Source organism: Oryx dammah, unplaced genomic scaffold, assembly GCF_014754425.2.
Source record: "Oryx dammah isolate SB20612 unplaced genomic scaffold, SCBI_Odam_1.1 HiC_scaffold_27, whole genome shotgun sequence".
NCBI classification, from domain to species: domain Eukaryota; kingdom Metazoa; phylum Chordata; class Mammalia; order Artiodactyla; family Bovidae; genus Oryx; species Oryx dammah.
The window spans coordinates 99,947,880-99,965,671 of NW_024070211.1; the positions used below are offsets into that span (position 1 = coordinate 99,947,880).

The window sequence follows — 17,792 nt, forward strand, 5'->3', positions numbered from 1 at the left end:
GCTGATCTGAGCCTTCAGGGCACTTAGCCCCAGCACCCTGGCTGCGACTACCCTCCTCACAAAGCAGCTGCTATCTTGTTTCCTTGCTCTCCACCAGGTCTCTTTAAACTCTTCCAAATGACACTTGATCCTTTGACTTGCCAGCCGGAAAAGGCGTCTCCCCGTTCTAAAACTGCACACTCTCTGGCCACACCCTTTAGATCCTCTTTTGCATCAGCTGATTCAAGCAATTTCTGGTTCCCTGATCTGACACTTGTTGCTAACCCTCCCTCAGATATGAGAGGTTTCTGTGGCTCCTCCTGGACAGACAGGGAGGGCGTTCAATGTCCAGTTCTACATACACTTCACTGGGTACGAAGAAACATCAACTCGCCTGCTGGGAGCCACGCTCTGGGACCAGGTGCTCGACAGAGCACCTCCTACGCAGTTTCAAGACATCTCTCTCTTCCCATTCAGAGTCAGGGAGTCAAGTCCACCTCTGTTCATCTTACAAACTGTCTCAATCCTTACCTAAGTTTGTGTGACTATATGCGGTAAAACAAACAAACTTCAGAAAGTGGTGGCTTTTATAAACTCAGCGACTTCATATTGGGCAGAAATGTACCTTCCCTGACATAGAGAAGTGCCAGTCACTGATAAATTCTTGCCTAAATAATGACTGGTAAGTATGTCTACTTCACACATTGAGGTAGTTCTGAAAAATTCTACATCAGAATTCATGTCTTGAATGCGTTAAGGAAATAAAATATTTAAAGAAAACCTGACAATGAAATCAGCAAATATTGTGGCCCAAATAATGCATGTAAAATGCTATGCTCCATAAACACTATGCTGCAAAGAAACAGTTTTCATGTACACAGAGATCTTAAACAATCTAGTAGGTAATGAGAAACACGCCCAAACAAAAAGTTAGAAAACTCAGAAATTAAGCAACAATTATATATATAATGAGGAATCCTTTGATAAAGAGAAATGATTAATTTAGCCTTTGGGTGCCATTAAGATACATCCTTAGTATCTATCAAAAAAAAAAAAAGGAGTGAAGTGGTCCTGGAAGAAAGGAAGAAAAAGGTAAAAGAAAGAATAACAAAAGCAAGGAACCTTTAATGGAATGGATGAACACCTTTAAATCTTTGTATAAGACTCAAGAAGTTCTGATACGACGCCACATTCTTACAGAACTACAGCTCTATAACAGCTTTGAAAACAAACTTACAAATGGCAAGAATCTCCTTGTTCTGAAGGACTTGCCTAATAACTACAGGAACTCACTCCCATTCCAAGTCCCTAGGGGTAACCTAATACCTTAATGGGTAACGGTGCAATTCATCCCTTTCTGTATATAAATGGCATTACTGCTTCTCCACGCCACACACACACATCCCAGCTGAGATGTGGTTGATGGAAAACCATCATATCAGAATTCTGCTCTCATGTAACAGCAGGAACTGCAGGAAAGAAGAGATCACAGAGATCATCATCATCCTGGAGGAGGGAGAACTTGAACTTGAACTTCCAAAAGACAGGAGAGTGAGCTTGAAGAGGAGAGGACAGAGTTCCATGGCCATTTGTGACAGCCTAACAAAAGTGCGGAGGAGAGGAAGGAAAAACAGACTTCGGAAAGCATGGGAAGTATTAATAACTTTGACTGGAATAGCAGGTATGAAGTTGAGCAAAGCAGACTGGGGACACAGCAGTTAGTTCCTCAAGGTCCTGGAAGACTGGGGTTGGAAATGGACGCATCCCTAGCCATGTGCATGTTTAAACTACTTCTGTAAAGAAGTATCTTTTATCTTACAGGTTAAACGCAACAGAACAAAAAATCATCTATATATTATGCACAAGAGGGCCACCAGGATAACTACCATTTGTGTTACGAAAGCCAAGGTAACCACAAGTGAGTCACAAAGCAATTTACCTTTATTCTGGGTCCACCAGGGAACCCAACAGATGAATGCAATTCCAGGTGAATGCAAGTCTGGTATTGGGGTTGAATTTTGTCCTCCCACCAAAAAAAAAAAAAAAACCCTTATACATTGCAGTTCTACCCCCCAGTATCTTAGAATGTGACCTTACTTGAGACAGAGCCTTTACAAAGGTAACTGAGTTAAGATGAGGTCATTAGGGTGGACTCTAATATGGCTAGTGTCCTTATTAAAAGGCAAAATCTAGACAAAGAGATAGACATCCACACAGGGAGACTGTTATGTGAAGACGGGAGTTAGGAGGGAGGCCTGAGCAGATTCTTCTCTAACATGTAAGAGGAAATGTGGCCCTGCCAACACCTTGATCTTGGCTTTCTATCTTCCAGACTGTGAGAAAAGAGTGGAACTCTGTTATGGCAGCTATAGGAAATTAAGGCAAAAAATATTTTTAAGGGGAAAAAAATTAATATTTTACTCCTAGGATGTTATTTCTATTTTATCACAGCTTTCTGTCTCACCATTTCAGAATTATGACCAAGATTTAGGGATTCAAAATACCAAAAAAAAAAAAAAAAAAAAGACCAAGGTAGTATTGATTATACAGATACATGAAAGAAGCCTCCTCAATGGAACCAAACGAAAATATCTGTCAAGAATGAGTCTTTAAAACCTTCTGATCAAAGCTAAGAATCAAACCTATATTCACTGGGTTTTATTCTCTGTCTACTCTATTTTGATGGTGTTGATAAGTATCATTACTTCTGGTTTGAGTGTCATTTTCTTTCAATTCTTTCTGTGTACCTTTTGGTAAAAGAGTCAATGAATAAAGGATTCTATAAATCAGGGGTCTGCAAACTACTGTCCAGAGGCCTAATATCATTTGCTACTTGCTTTTGTAAATAAAGTTTTATTGGAACACAGTCCATTTGAATGCATTCTCTATGGCTGCCTGGCAGCCACAGGCAGTGCTAAGTAATTGTAACAGAGCCCTTACAGCCTGCAAAGCCTAAAATATTTACTGTGAGGCCCTTCACAGAAAACTATATGTTGACCCTGGCCATAGATACTCTATAAAATGTATGAGCCACTTTTAGGTAAGCTTTTATTTATTATTTCCTTGACTGTCAACAATCCTAGCTCTACAAATACTATATTTTCCAAACTTCACACATTCAGCTAGTGAATAATGAAAAGAAGAGCCTTTTAGAAACTGAATTAGTACTATTTTTACCTGAATTTCTCTTTGCTCTCTACCTTTCCCACTCCTCTTTTAGAGAACTGAAGCAAATTTGGCAATGAATTAATGTCAAGAATATGAAAGATATACTTCTGTATCTTTTCTACTCTACTTTACACCCTAATAAACTGTGTGTGTGTCTTAGTTGCTCAGTCATATCTGACTTTTTGTGACCCCATGGACTGTAGCCCTCCAGGCTCCTCTGTCCATGGAATTCTCCAGGCAAGAACACTGGAGTAAGTAGTCATTCCTTTCTCCAGGGAATCTTCCCAAACTCAGGGACTGAACCTGGGGATCCTGCATTGCAGGTAGATTCTTTACCATCTGAGCCACTAGGGAAGCCCAGTAAGCAGCTTATTATAGTCAGTTAAAGGGTATAGTAACTCTAACATGACAACCAACACAATGACAAAATGGGCCAACTGAGAATCTTGTTTCTATCCCAGAATCAAGTCAAATGCATCTAAATGTCAAATAGTCTAAATTCAGGTCAATTAGAGTAAGATATGCCAGCAAACTTGTAAAACTCAGCAGTGGCCACAGGACTGGAAAAGGTCAGTTTTCATTCCAATCCCAAAGAAAGGCAATGCCAAAGAATGCTCAAACTACCGCACAATTGCACTCATCTCACACACTAGTAAAGTGATGCTCAAAATTCTCCAAGCCAGGCTTTAGCAATACGTGAACTGTGAACTTCCAGATGTTCAAGCTGGATTTAGAAAAGGGAGGGGAACCAGAGATCAAATTGCCAACATCTGCTGGATCATCAAAAAAGCAAGAGAGTTCCAGAAAAACATCTATTTCTGCTTTAGTGACTATGCCAAAGCCTTTGACTGTATGGATCACAATAAACTGTGGAAAATTCTGAAAGAGATGGGAATACCAGACCACCTGACCTGCCTCTTGAGAAATCTATATGCAGGTCAGGAAGCAACAGTTAGAACTGGACATGGAACAACAGACTGGTTCCAAATAGGAAAAGGAGTATGTCAAGGCTGTATATTTAACTTATATGCAGGTACATCATGAGAAACGCTGGGCTGGAAGAAGCACAAGCTGGAATCAAGACTGCCAGGAGAAATATCAATAACCTCAGATATGCAGATGATACCACCCTAATGGCAGAAAGTGAAGAGGAACTAAAAAGCCTTTTGATAAAAGTGAAGGAGAAGAGTGAAAAAGTTGGTTTAAAGCTCAACATTCAGAAAACGAAGATCATGGCATCTGGTCCCATCACTTCATGGCAAATAGATGGGGAAACAGTGGAAACAGTGTCAGACTTTATTTTTGGGGCTCCAAGGTCACTGCAGATGGTGATTGCAGCCATGAAATGAAAAGACACTTACTCCTTGGAAGAAAAGTTATGACCAACCTACACAGCATACTGAAAAGCAGAGACATTACTTTGCCAACAAAGGTCCGTCTAGTCAAGGCTATGGTTTTTCCAGTGGTCACATATGGATGTGAGAGTTGGACTGTGAAGGAAGCTGAGTGCCGAAGAATTGATGCTTTTGAACTGTGGTGTTGGAGAAGACTCTTGAGAGTCCCTTGGACTGCAAGGAGATCCAACCAGTCCATCCTAAAGGAGACCAGTCCTGAGTGTTCATTGGAAGGAATGATGCTGAGGCTGAAACTCCAATACTTTGGCCACCTCATGTGAAGAGTCGACTCATCGGAAAAGACCCTGATGCCGGGAGGGATTGGGGGCAGGAGGAGAAGGGGACGACAGAGGATGAGATGGCTGGATGGCATCACCGACTCGATGCACACAAGTTTGGGTGAACTCCGGGAGATGGTGACGGACAAGGAGGCCTGGCGTGCTGTGATTCATGGGGTCGCAAAAAGTCGGACACAACTGAGCCACTGAATTGAACTGAACTGAACTGAGAGCAAGATAGCTACAGGTTACACATGTTCTTACACCATGCACTTCTTAAATAGCTACACCTCTTATGTTACTGATTCATTTCTACCTTATCTAGTTATTTATACCTGCTCCATAACTCCCATTTCACTATAATGTTGAGAAGTAAAACCATTAATTTCTTATTCCCTTCAGAACTCACACTGCGCTTGGCACATAAAATACTGATCGAATCAATGATAATCCAAGATGAATTTGTTTGCAAAGGTTCAAACTGCACTGGTAGTCAGGACATACGAGTTCTACTCCTGGCTTTGTTACAGATAAGCTGAGTGATGTTGAAATATCCTCACCTCTAAGGTCCTTTACTAATATTCTGTGCTCCTTTTGTGATACATATGATATTACAGACATTATTTCATATCACTTCATCCAGAACACTAGTATCACATTACAGGATTAATTTAGAATAAATTTTCATGTTGCAGACATCAGAAAAAATTAGTGTGGGTCTCTGACAGGGGCCCACCCATTTTTCTTTAAACTAAGCAACTACAAACCGTAAGATACATAAAAAGAAACTCTCCAAGTGAACTATTAGTACCTAAAATATCATAATGGTAACAAAGGGCAATAACTGGTCATTTAGATTTTTAAAGAGCATGTCTTACTGTGTCCTAGAGAGGCCTTTAGCACACAGCAGCACTGTAAAGTCTAAACTGTGGTTTCTTCTATACAGGAACTTAACCTAGAAACCACAGAGCAAATTTTGCATGCTGTAATAAGTCAGGCAGGAAGGGGCTAAAAATATGTAAATTTGTCTACCCACAGCCAATTAGGTGAAAAAGACAAAACAAAATTAGAGGGCAAAAGAATGTTCATTAATAACTAGAACCTGTGGGTTTTCTAGATCACTGATATTTAAAACTAGATTGATTTCCCAAGCCAGTAATCTAGATTTCGTAAATGCTGCAAGAAATAATAAAATAGGTGGGAAAACTAAACTTAAAAGAGGAGCAATTAAAAACAAAACAGATAACAGCTGGCAGATACTAATTTACTTTGTCTGAAAGTAACACATAGCATACCATCCCTACGGACTTACTTGTTCACAAAATAAAAAAACGTCATATGAAAACAATTCTGAAAACACTGGCAAGGGTGTGCCACACTTGGAAAAGCCAAGATTCTGAAGGTAGGATAACGGAGCACTCAGGTCAAAAGATCTAGGCTTTAGAGCTGTGAGATTTTGAACAAACCACTCAGTGTCTTTGGATTCTAATTTCCTTAATAAATTACATGGGTTGGACTAGACCATCTTTAAAGTCCCTTCCAACTTTAATATGTCAAAGGTTCCTTTAAAAAAGTGTTTCCCAAATTGTTCCACAGAATGTCTAGTAAATATTCTAGGTACCATGATCAAATAGTTTTGGAAACAATGAGAAACAAAATTTGGACAAAAGTCTATACTGTAGGACTTCTCAGACTTTTTAATGCTGATTTCCACTATCACTCTCTAAAACAGTAACACTATATAGCATGTAGTGTTTCCTAAGTTTCTTTGAACACTAAATATTTTAATTCCAGAATGCTTTTAACATTTAAAAGAACTCCAGAATCTTAGAGGACACAATTTAGGAAAAGCAGCTTTGAATGATAAGACTTCATAAACTTAGAATCACATGCTGAAGGAAACAAAATACTCATGTAATAGCTGAAGGACACCTGTTTCAGAAGCCATAACAATATCTCTGTACTGTTTCCCGGTCATAAAGTCCGTCATTAATCCCTTGACCTTTTACTCTAGGAAGTAAATGACAATGTAAGAATCATTTCCATGTATCAATGACAACTGAGTTATCCTTCTAGATCTTTCTCCTCAAAAAGTATCTTCTACTAATAAACAGAATGATCACAATCTCTCACTACTATTATCACTTTGTGACCCATCCACTGAGATCCTCTTGCATAAAGTAACTTGTTAGGTGATATCCCACGGAAGAAGGGAAGACAGAGCACCTGGTCAGATAATGGGGTCAAGTGCTGTCATGCCTATGACTTCAATGAATCATCTCAATAACATTAAGTAACTATTTTACCTCGTTTTGCCACTGAGGAAATCAAGACGCAGGAAGTTTAAGTAATGAGTTCACAGTAACAGAATAAATGATGAAGTTGGGATCCACACCCATGTCCACCTTTTTTTCTTTAAAAGCAACTTAAGATGTTTTGAACTAGTTTGATGGTATGTTTTAAAACTTAATTTCAGCTTGTGGTTCAGTTGAAAACATGTATTATTTTGGTTTGTGGTTCATGATTGAAGTCTGTTTGATATATGCTTTGATTTACACAAATATCTGATCAGTGGTTTTAGGGAGGTAAAAACTATACAAGAGCCACATCTTAATGATTATAACTGTCTGAGCATTTCTGGCATGCCAGGCAGACACACCGGTATCACCTTATTTATTTCTCCCAATAACAAGATTAAGATCTTGGGACTACGACTTCTTCAAGATTGTGATCAAGGAGCTTCTGATCACTCGTGTTCCCGGACTCCCAGGGCCTTTCCTTTTTATCTTACCAGGATCCCCAGGACATTCCCTGTTCTCAAAGTGCAGTGTCTCTCTCGATCTCACCTGTCTCCTTTAACCTTCATACAAATACTCTCAATTTCCACACCTAATCCCTTTTGTCGTTGTTATTCGGTCGCTCAGTCGTGGCTGACCCTTTGTGACTCCACGGACTGCAGCACGCCAGGCTCCCCTGTCCCCTACCGTCTCCCGGAGCTTGCTCAACTTATGTCCACTGAGTCGGCGATGCCGTCCAACCATCTCATTCTCTGTCACCCCCTCTCCTTCTGCCTTCAATCCTTCCCAGCACCAGGGTCTTTTCTAACAAGTAGGCTCTTACGTGGCATCAGGTGGACAGAGAACTGGAGCTTCAGCATCAGTCCTTCCAGTGAATATCCAGGGTTGATTTCCTTTAGGATTGACTGGTCGGCCTCCTTGCAGTCCTATACCCAGATGCTTTCCCTCGTTTCTTGCTGGAGAAGGGTCAAAATACCCTGCCAACTTAGACCCCTGCATTCCCAGGGGCCCTCACTACAGCTCAGTCTTCCTTTAACCCATCTCTATTTGAACACTCACCAAATTCTCAAGAGCAATTATTCTAAATCTTCTGTTACACTCCTTAGGCCTACAATCTCTCTCTTTCTTTTTTTTGCAGTCATAACAGATGACCTAGCCTCTTTACTGAGGTGCAAGCTTTTGAAAGGTTGTGCTTCACTGGCCTCCTTACTCCTCCTAACATCTCTAGCATAACCAATCTCTTCTTTCCTGTATCACTGTCAGGCAATTCTCTCAGATCCCTTTCCTATAAGACTAACCTTAAAAAATAACAAAGAAAATAAGACCTAGTTCCAACTATTCCATGTTTTCTATTACCTTGCTCTACTTACAACCAGTCAGATACTAAGATAATCTTGCCTCCATATTGTCTGAAGGGACTCTTTCCTTTGGACATCCAATTTTTCTAGACACACCCTCTTCACTTATGCATTCCTTAAACTCTGGCATGCGCTTCTTCCATGCCCACCCCTGCTCCCCTTGCCTGTCTACCACACACAAACTACTCTAATGAGACTTCCATCTTGAGCACTTTCAAAGACCTTCCAGTGGACATTCCCAATGCCCTCTACTACATCTTTGTCTTCTAGGCAACACTTAAGAGAGCTGACCAGCTATTCTAGAGACTCAGCTCTTCTTGGGCTTCTGTGATAATCTCTCGATTCTCCCAACATTTTGCCGTTTCTTTCCCCGGCTTTGCCTAACGCTCATCCTTCTTCCCACAGGTTCTCCCACAGAATCTAGGTCTGTTCAGATTCTTCTGGACACCTTCTCTTCCTGAACTGCTTTAACCTGTTCCAATGTGCCTTCTATTAAGTTTCAGGAGGTCCTGAGCTTCCTGCCCAGAACTCTAGTTCTGTATTTCTTATTGGAAATTTCTGCCTACAGTTGGCAGGTGGGAAGGGTGGTAATGTGTGATTCGTGAGGCCAAATTAAAATGGCCAAACCAAGCTTACGGTCTTTCCTCAGAAACTAATTTATTGTGGCAGGGTGAATTCTCTAACCCCTTTGCCACCCAACATGCCATCTTCCATACTTCTGTAGAGGTGGGAATATTTAGTATAACCAAACGCACTTGTTATACTACAGATGTTATAGATGACATATACTATCAAGAAACAATCTGCTGGATAAGTACTCTACTCCAAAGAACGTGAGGATCCAGGCCAAACATGAAACGAGCACATCCATGTGACAAAGCCTCTATTCTAACTTTAAGACAATCTCAGGGAAGCAGTAAAAACATTTACAACCATCTCTTGGATCCAAAATGAGTTCTCGAAGTGGTTTGCACAAGGTGCCACTAGCCTTTTAGCCTGGATGAATCTTCCTTAAGAGACTGACATAGACACAGAAGGACCCGCTTGCATCTCTGGTGTCTGGACTTTGAATCATGTCACTAGAATTTAGCACCTAACGCCCCTCCCCAATTTATTTTTGTGCCTTAACAAAATGTAGCCAATCCTTGTAAGAGAATGGCTGGATTCTATCTTATCACTGAGCCCAGAGCAAGTAATGGAGCAGAAACTTCATTTCCCCATTCATTCAAGACAAGAGACCTAAGATTCTTTTCTCACCAATGCCATCTCCAACCAGTCACCAGCTAAATCCTGTCAGTTCTCTCTGTGCAATAAATTGAATCCATTCCATCTATTATCTTCACACAGCCGTTACTCCATTTTACAGCTTTGTCTCAACTGTCACCAATACTTTTGAGCTAGAGCTCTCCTCTCATCTGGGCTTCCCAGGTGGCAAAGCGGTAAAGAATGTGCCTGCCAAATGCAGGAGAGACAAGAGACACAGCTTCAATGCCTGGGTCGGGAAGATCCCCTGGAGGAGGAGAGGCAACCCACTCCAGTATTCTTGCCTGGAAAATCCCACGGACAGAGGAGCCTGGCGGGCTACATTGGACACAACTGAGCACAGCCCAGCAGCTCCTCTCACACTTTAGCAAGCTTGACTCTATTCCTGCTCCACCCCCCAACCCCTACTCTGCAGTCCAGCTCACCTAGATTACTCACTCTTCCCCTAAAAGAGCTCAGTATTCGACCAAACAACAAAACGAGGCAATACTGCTTTCCTTCTATTTCTCCCTGAGACCCAACACCTCTTCCTTCCATCCGCCAGTGCTCTCTCCTTTCTCTCTGAAGTCCTGTAGCCTCTATGGAGTGCACCTCAAATATCCTGATAAACTGAAAATCCCCCTGGATTACAAAGTAACAGCTTTAATGATTCTTACAGAAACCCTCACTGCCCCATTATATATTAGAGCTATCTGTGAGGAAGCTGTAATATATACTTCTCCCACCCTACTGCCCTTTCAAAAAGCTATACTGAAAAGAAAGTGTGTGATGAAGATAACCGTAAGTATTCATGATAAAATAAATCCACAGGATTATGACATGAGCAGTAGAGCAGTCTTGGTTCATGTTTAGTACAGAAATTAAATGTGAGGGAATTTGTCCACAAAACAGCTGTACTGAAATGCAGTTATAAGTCAAATGACAACAAGAGAAAAAAGAGGTAATTCCTCAATATTTTGAATAGCTCCTTTCCTGAAAAGTGATCTAGCAAATGAAATTCCATACATATATTTTCTCCTTGCTGACTCATATAAAGTGGTGTCCTAAAACTGTTTTTTAAAAAGTACAGAAGTATTGTTGAGCATGTATAAAACAGGAAAATACTGAGTTCATAAATATAAAAACTATGTGTCAGAAATAGGTGATTTCCAAAAACGTGATACAGGAATTCGCAGTAAAAATAAGAATACACAGAAACTTGTAAAGAATAGGAAAGGACCACATCTCAAAGGTCAGACATAGAAACAAGTAGTACCTACACGCTAGGCTGAAATTCTCATTGACTTGAAAACTGAACTTTCACTGCAATTTTTAAACCTTAAAAATAGCATAATTTTCTAGATTTTTCTTTCACTTTATCTTCTTCTTGATAACCAGAGGACTGTATGTTCATGTGGAGACCAAGGGGGACTGGAAGGTTGAAAAACAAAGTAGAGAGAATCATGAAAAGTAAATCATTCATGATTCCATCTACCAACAGAGGAAAACACTTGTTAATATTTTTGGCATATTTCCTTTCAGCCTCTTTTTTTAAAATGCATTTTTGAAGCTGTATTGTATGCACAATTAACAAGTATAAATGTGATTTCCCCAGTTTACATTACATTGCTTTGTATATCCATATACTTAAATAAAGTGGAGCCAAGATATAGTTCTATTTATTAGAGCACTACTATATTTACAAGTTTTGTTGTAGCTGCTATTTAATAAGTGTTAAAAAACAATAGTTACATTGATTCATTATTTTAATATAGAATTTAGTTTGCTCCATTTAATGTTTCACCTCGTCCTAACTTCAGGAAAAGCTTATTACTTCCTTCCTCATGTTATGTCTATCTTATTTTAAAATTTACCAAGCTTTTAGAATGTATTAAGCAAAGCATTCTCTACAGACTCAAGTTTAAAAACAAACACCCACTGAACACCTACAGATGTCCAAGGAGAAAAAAATGTTTATTTTTCTGAGAAAGGCAAAGATGGCACCTTTGAAAACTAAATATACAAACAAGACAAAGGAAAGGATTCAGGAAATCATCATGCATATACTAATAAGCAAATCTGTCTGCTTTTGAGCAAATTAAAAGGCAGTTATTTTCATTAACAACAGTCACTAATGCTCTTTTTTTCCCCCTTCTCCAATCATATATTTGCATAAAGAACAGAGAATTGAAAGGCTTTCTTTCCCCAAAGACACGGCAAATTCTGCTAACAAGAGCATAATACAGGGCCACTCTCTTAAAATATGGTGGGATGTTCTTTTCTACATCTTTTTTGGATTTTTTTTTTAATGTGGTTGAGAGTCTTGTTTTCAAGCTCCAGATCCTTACCCTTTGGGAGGTTGCCCCCACTTTCTAAACAAAATCCATTCTTACAGGCTGTGTCAAGGTCCCCCAGGATCACACAGTGCCTCCCAGGACCACCCACTGTTGCCTGCTTGGTAGGGACATTAATAATAATAACACCTGAGAAGGATTAACAACAACAACCCTGTGGAGTGTGCACTATTACCTTTATTTAACAGAAACTGAGGCTTTGTGAGGTTGACTGAAAAAGCATGCAAGTGACAGAGCCAGAACTTAAGCTGGGGGTCTTTCAACGAGGTTGGGTGATGGTTAATGAAGTTAAGATGTGAAATCTGCATTACCAAGGCTCAAGGAATATCCTAAGAGGCAAGATTTTAGGAGGAAAACATGGAAATAATTTTGTTTACGATTATCATTTCTTTTATAACTTGTTTTAAAAAGTGAGTTGGGTTCCCCAGAAATAGATAGGATTATTGGATTTGGCAAATAAAAACCACAGTACTGTGCAATATTGAAGACGTACTTACACTAAAATATTATTGTTTATCTGAAATTCCAGTTTAACTTGATGTCCTGTATGTTATCTGACAACCCTAGAGCAAAGGCCTTTATGAAACAAACAAAAAACACTAATAAATTACAGAGCTAGAATTCCCAAAGCTGAAATCTGGGGTGCTCTGTGTGCCACATGTCTTTGGGAGGCCAAGGAAAGGGAAGTGTCATGAGGGCTACAGCTGTTCTTGACTGAGCTTCCTTCTTTTTCCTGGTAGCAGACAGAGCTTTTGACTCCAGAGACCAAGCTTTCACCAGCCAGGCCGTTTAAATTCACTACCTCAAAATTCCTGACCTTTTCCTGGCCGTTGTGAAGATTAAATATAGCTGAGGTTGGGAAGGGGGTATCATATATATCTTTAAATATTTATTGGCAGAGTGCTTTGGAAATACATTCTCAGAAACTTGGACAAGACAGTCTCCCCGCCACTCCTCCAAGAAAGGGCTTGAAAAGTATTACCAATATATGGCGAGCTCAGTTAACAGTAGACTCTAAAAGGAAGGAAAGAGCAAAAACAAGAAACATGTTTAAAACCTGACGTGAACTATGGAAAATGTAGTGAGATGCCAAAAGGGATACCTAGAGGAAAAACTGGATATCACCAACGATGAATTCCATACTTTCCAAATGGCTATGGATTCTTATTTCAAACATTAGCTTGACACATAAGGACTACTGAATCACAAACACATCGGAACAGCCTAGTAGAGACCCAGCAATTGGTATCTTCTGGATACCAATTTAACTATCTGCTAACTTTTAAAAAAACCTCCAGTATCAGTGGCTTGAGGAGGTTTACTTTCTTTAAAACAGACAAAAAACACAATAAATTGGAACTGGCTCAGTCAGTGTTCATTTAAACATTTCTCTGAACAACTTTAATCTTCAAACTTTAACAAAAATCCAATCTACTACACATAAATTGCTGTGAACAGAAACTGCTTGAAGAGGATTAATCACCAGCTTTGTATGTCATCCTCTAACAAGGCCAACCACTGAATCACTGTTGAATTCTTCACGTGCAGCTACACCCAGTTAATCTTCAAGAAAGCAGCAAACTATGTAAATCTATTTAAACTGAGGAGATAAGTACTTCACTCATCAAAAGTTAGCAACTCTTATCAGGTACAGCTATTGGTTGGCAAGATCATTTGGAAAGAAAAGAAACACACACACACAAATTCTTATATTCACTCCTCTACCCCAAAAGCCCCAACTGCAAACCACTGGGCAAAAAAAGAGGACTTGCTCAAAACCCTAAACAAGGACATGCCTCAATTTCTAAAAAACCAAGCATATGACATAACTGAGTCAACTACCTCAAGAAAGCAGTTCCATAATGGAAGTAAGGAAACACGAAGGGGGAAGTACCTAATAAAACAGTTGAAAATAAAATGGAAATATTTATTTTCTCTAATTAAAGCCTTTTCAGCACAAAGCACTTTTTCTACGGAAACATACTAAAATGTTTTCACAATTACAGAAGCGGTTTTCATTTTGGTTGTGGGGTGTTCTCATATAATCAGACTAGGTTTGCTTAATATCCTATATCTGAAAGTCACAGTTAACAATAATTGGACACACAGGCTTTTCCACTGAGACTAGAGCCAGCAGTCTTTGCCTAGATACTGCCTCCTGGGTTATCACTCCACTCAAAGCATCTTCCTCTGACCCGAGCCGAGCAGGTGTATTTCTAACAAGCTCGTAGGCCTGTGATACAGGAAAATCCTGTTTATTCTGGATGATGCCAGAGATCAGTGCTCCTTGATGCCCTCCACACACAGCATGGAGTAGGAGGAGGATGAGCATCACCTACTTCTGCTTTAACTGAAACTGGCTGACTCCGACATTTGTGAAGTTGTAAGAAGAAATCGTACAATCATTCCATAAAGCAATCCTTTGACACTGCTGCCAATCCCCAATATCCTGAACTCACTATCCAAGTCATCCACGTCATCATTCTTCACCTTCAACTCCCTTACCATCCCTCCACCCTGTACCCCAGCCCCTAGTCCAGAAAGGTGGGAGGAATCCCTAAACCAGACTTTCTGAGACTAGAAGGGTGATGGGCAGTGATGTGGAGAAGCTCTCTGCCAGTTTTCATTGAGATGTGCACGTAATAAGCAGGCTGCCGAGGTGTGGTAGTTTAAAGAGCTTGACTGCCAGGGTCCAAATCCTGGCTCCGCACTTTGGGTCATACAGACTGAGCACGGAACTTAAACTATGTCTTGGTTTCCTCAACTGTAACAATAAAGATATTATTACCTGCCCTGTTTAGACTGTCAAGATGACTAAATGAGTTAATCCACCTAAAGCACTGAGAACAGCAATCCACAGGCTGTAAGATGCTCAATGATGGTTTGCCACTAATATATATGTATAATACAAATATGACTGGCTTATTTTTTCCAAAGGTGATTTTCAAGTATTCCTCACATTCAGTGTTTTCCTCAGGCAAATTATCTTAAATCAGCTCTAACATATATATTAAAATCAAACTGCACTATACAGCTAAAACATACCTATTCTTTCATCTAAATGAACAGAGTATTGTGAACTGAAAGATGCAAGCTTGATATCACAAAATCTTCTAAGAAGCATTAATTAGACTTCCCATTTAGACTATGCCAGGATGAGATCACAAAGTCACTCATGGTAACCAGGTCCCCGCGCTGGAAGTGTGTTTTCCCAGTGAATGGCTAAATACTAACAAAAGAAACCTTTGACTCAAAATACCACTGGTACCCAGGGTCTTGTGTCTGTATAATGCCTACACATTCATTTCTTTCTTCGCCTATAGAAAAAAAGAGTCTGTTTGTTTTTCTGATTCAGTCAGCCCTTTTAGTCTCTGAATCTAAGGAGAGCCCAGTGAAAAGAAGAGCCTCTTATCAGCGTGCTCCAGACCAGCAGGCTGTCCCCCTCCACACACAAAACCTCCAGCCCCTCACAGCAAAAGGCCTCGCCCTCAGAGCTTTTTCCCCATTTCAGAGCTAACACCCCGCCGGGTTTTGACAACAAATAAATGAATACACAAGGCCCTTACATAATTAGCCATCTTTTCAGGTAGAGGGAGGTGGGTGGGGGAGGAGGGTTCAGGAGAATATTCATTGTAAATTGGCTTCGTTTATGAAGTTGATATAAGTGTACTGGATCCCAGGTATTTCTTTTAAATGAGGCCACAGGAAGAGAGTTCAGAGATGCCGGATTCTGAATCTTGACAATTTTAGTATATACTTCAACCAAGTCACAAATGCAGATTTTTTTTTTTTTTTTAATTAAAAGGAGGGACTTTTCTTAAGCCAGGTAAAAGTTTCATTTACTTGGGCAGGAAGGGAACACAGACTAGGTGTGTCTACTGTCTTTTTAAGGGGAAGCTAACAAGTGAAAGACACAAGGGCCAGAAAACAATACTTTTGGACACTGTCACTGTGTTCAGAAAATTAGGACCACTTTCAGACACACTTATGCTAAGACATGCCTTCCCTCCCCCCAAATGAGTCTGAGAACAAAAAGGACTAAACATAATCAATAACCCTGTGAACGCCTTTAGGAAAGCCACCAGGCATCGCTGTCATCTGTCATGATTCTAACAGAGCCATGGTCTGCATGGAAGGATACAGTTTGATTGAATCATTATGGGGGTAATAACTTAATTGATTTGTCTCAGTGGCTAAGGATGTAGACAAGAGATATATTATGGAAGAAAAATATCTGCAATCGTGTTTTTGTTTTCTCAACAAGCATCTTGCCACTGACCTCTAAATCAGTTTAACCTTTTCTAAACAGACCTGCACATTTTTTACATAATTTAAGGCTACGTTTTGTTTTTGCTGCTGCTGAAAGGCTCTGTGAGATTTATCACAACATGGCTTCAGTAACCTTCTTTTAAAAACAAAGATGAAAAACAAAACAAAAGGCTATGAATATAAGCTTCCAGCTCCACTCATTTTCCCGGCAGGGGATTTTGATCTAACCACTAAAGTGCCTTTGGAGTTCAATCTGTTAAAAAATGTATGAAACGGTATTAAAATAGGAAAAGGCATGTGTATGACTCAGGCTTATCCAAGTATCTCTGCAACTAGATGTCACAGGATTCCCCTTTGCTGCTGGAAACTGAAAACCTTGAGAAAGTGACAGTAGAAGTTCCTGTTTCTTTTTCTTTCTTTCTTTCTTTTTTTTTTAAATATATAAATGGGAGTGGGGAGCGCGCGCGAACACACACACACACACACACAGACACACACACACACACATATTGGTCTTCCGGGTTTAGTACGAATCGGGTAGGTTCTTTGAGGTTCCAAGTGAACATTGTTGTAGCCCAGTGTTACGACTTATTATCTTACTCTTACCCACACAAAGGTTTCCAGAAAAAAACCCAAACTTGTTGCAGAGCTAGGCGAAGCCCCCAGCCCGGAGCGCTCCTGCTCTCGCCGCGCCGCCGCCCCTTCCCCTTCCTCCGCGTCCTGCCCGGCCCGGCCGGCGGGAGCGAGGGCATCTCCCCAGCTAAGGTCAACGGCCCGAGCCGTCCCCGCGGGCCGCCTCCTGCGAAACAAGGTCACCGCCCAGCCCGGTCCCTCCGAGGAGGACAGCGGAGTCTGGCCGGGCGCTGCCGCCTTTTGTAGATCGGGGTGGCCGGCCTCCGCGCGGCATCCCCGCCGCCGCCTCACCTGCTTGCGATAGGGCGTCCTGCAGCTGCTGCTGCCCCCGGGGTTGCCGCTGCTGCTGGGGAAGATCATCGCGGCGGGCGCGGGCGGCGGGCGCGGGGCAGCCTCGCTGCGAGGGGGGAGGGCGCAGGGAGGGGGCCGGCCGGGGCCGCGGCCGCTCCGGGAACTCCCTCTCGCCGCGCGGCGGCGGCCGGCGGGGGCTGCAGCTCCGGGCTGACTTCTCCTCCGCCCTCGACCTCCCGAGTAGCCTAAAAGTGCGGCGCGGCGGCGGCGGGCAGGACTCGGGCAGCTCGGGCGGCCGCCGCCCTGCGTGCCATGGACGGGAGTTCGCGCGCGGAGCTGGCGGCGCCGCGGACTCTCCCGGCGGCAGCGGAGGAGCAGCGCCGCCGCGTCCCCACCTACCGCGGCCTCAACCACCGCCCCGAGAGCGCGCCCGCCGGGGGCGGGGAGGCGGCCGCGCACCGCCTCGCGCCGCGCCCAGGCCCACCCGCGCCTCCCCGCCCTCCTGCCCGGCGCCGCGCCCGCCGCCCCG

The 17,792-nt window shown here is 41.8% G+C and overlaps 1 protein-coding gene across 13 annotated transcripts in view; it reads right to left on the minus strand.

The window, feature by feature from the left end:
• RBMS1 (RNA binding motif single stranded interacting protein 1) overlaps positions 1-17,792 on the minus strand; it is a 221,469-nt gene that overhangs the window by 114,817 nt on the left and 88,860 nt on the right. For 5 of the 13 annotated variants that reach the window (XM_040229219.1, XM_040229212.1, XM_040229218.1 and 2 more), the window contains exon 1: positions 17,264-17,694. The exons of the other annotated variants lie outside the window; for them this stretch is intronic. In XM_040229219.1, coding sequence (XP_040085153.1) covers positions 17,264-17,332 — 69 coding nt within the window. In that variant the 5' untranslated portion in view covers positions 17,333-17,694. Of the gene's footprint in view, positions 1-17,263; positions 17,695-17,792 lie in introns of those variants that run through there. 13 annotated transcript variants of the gene reach the window in all.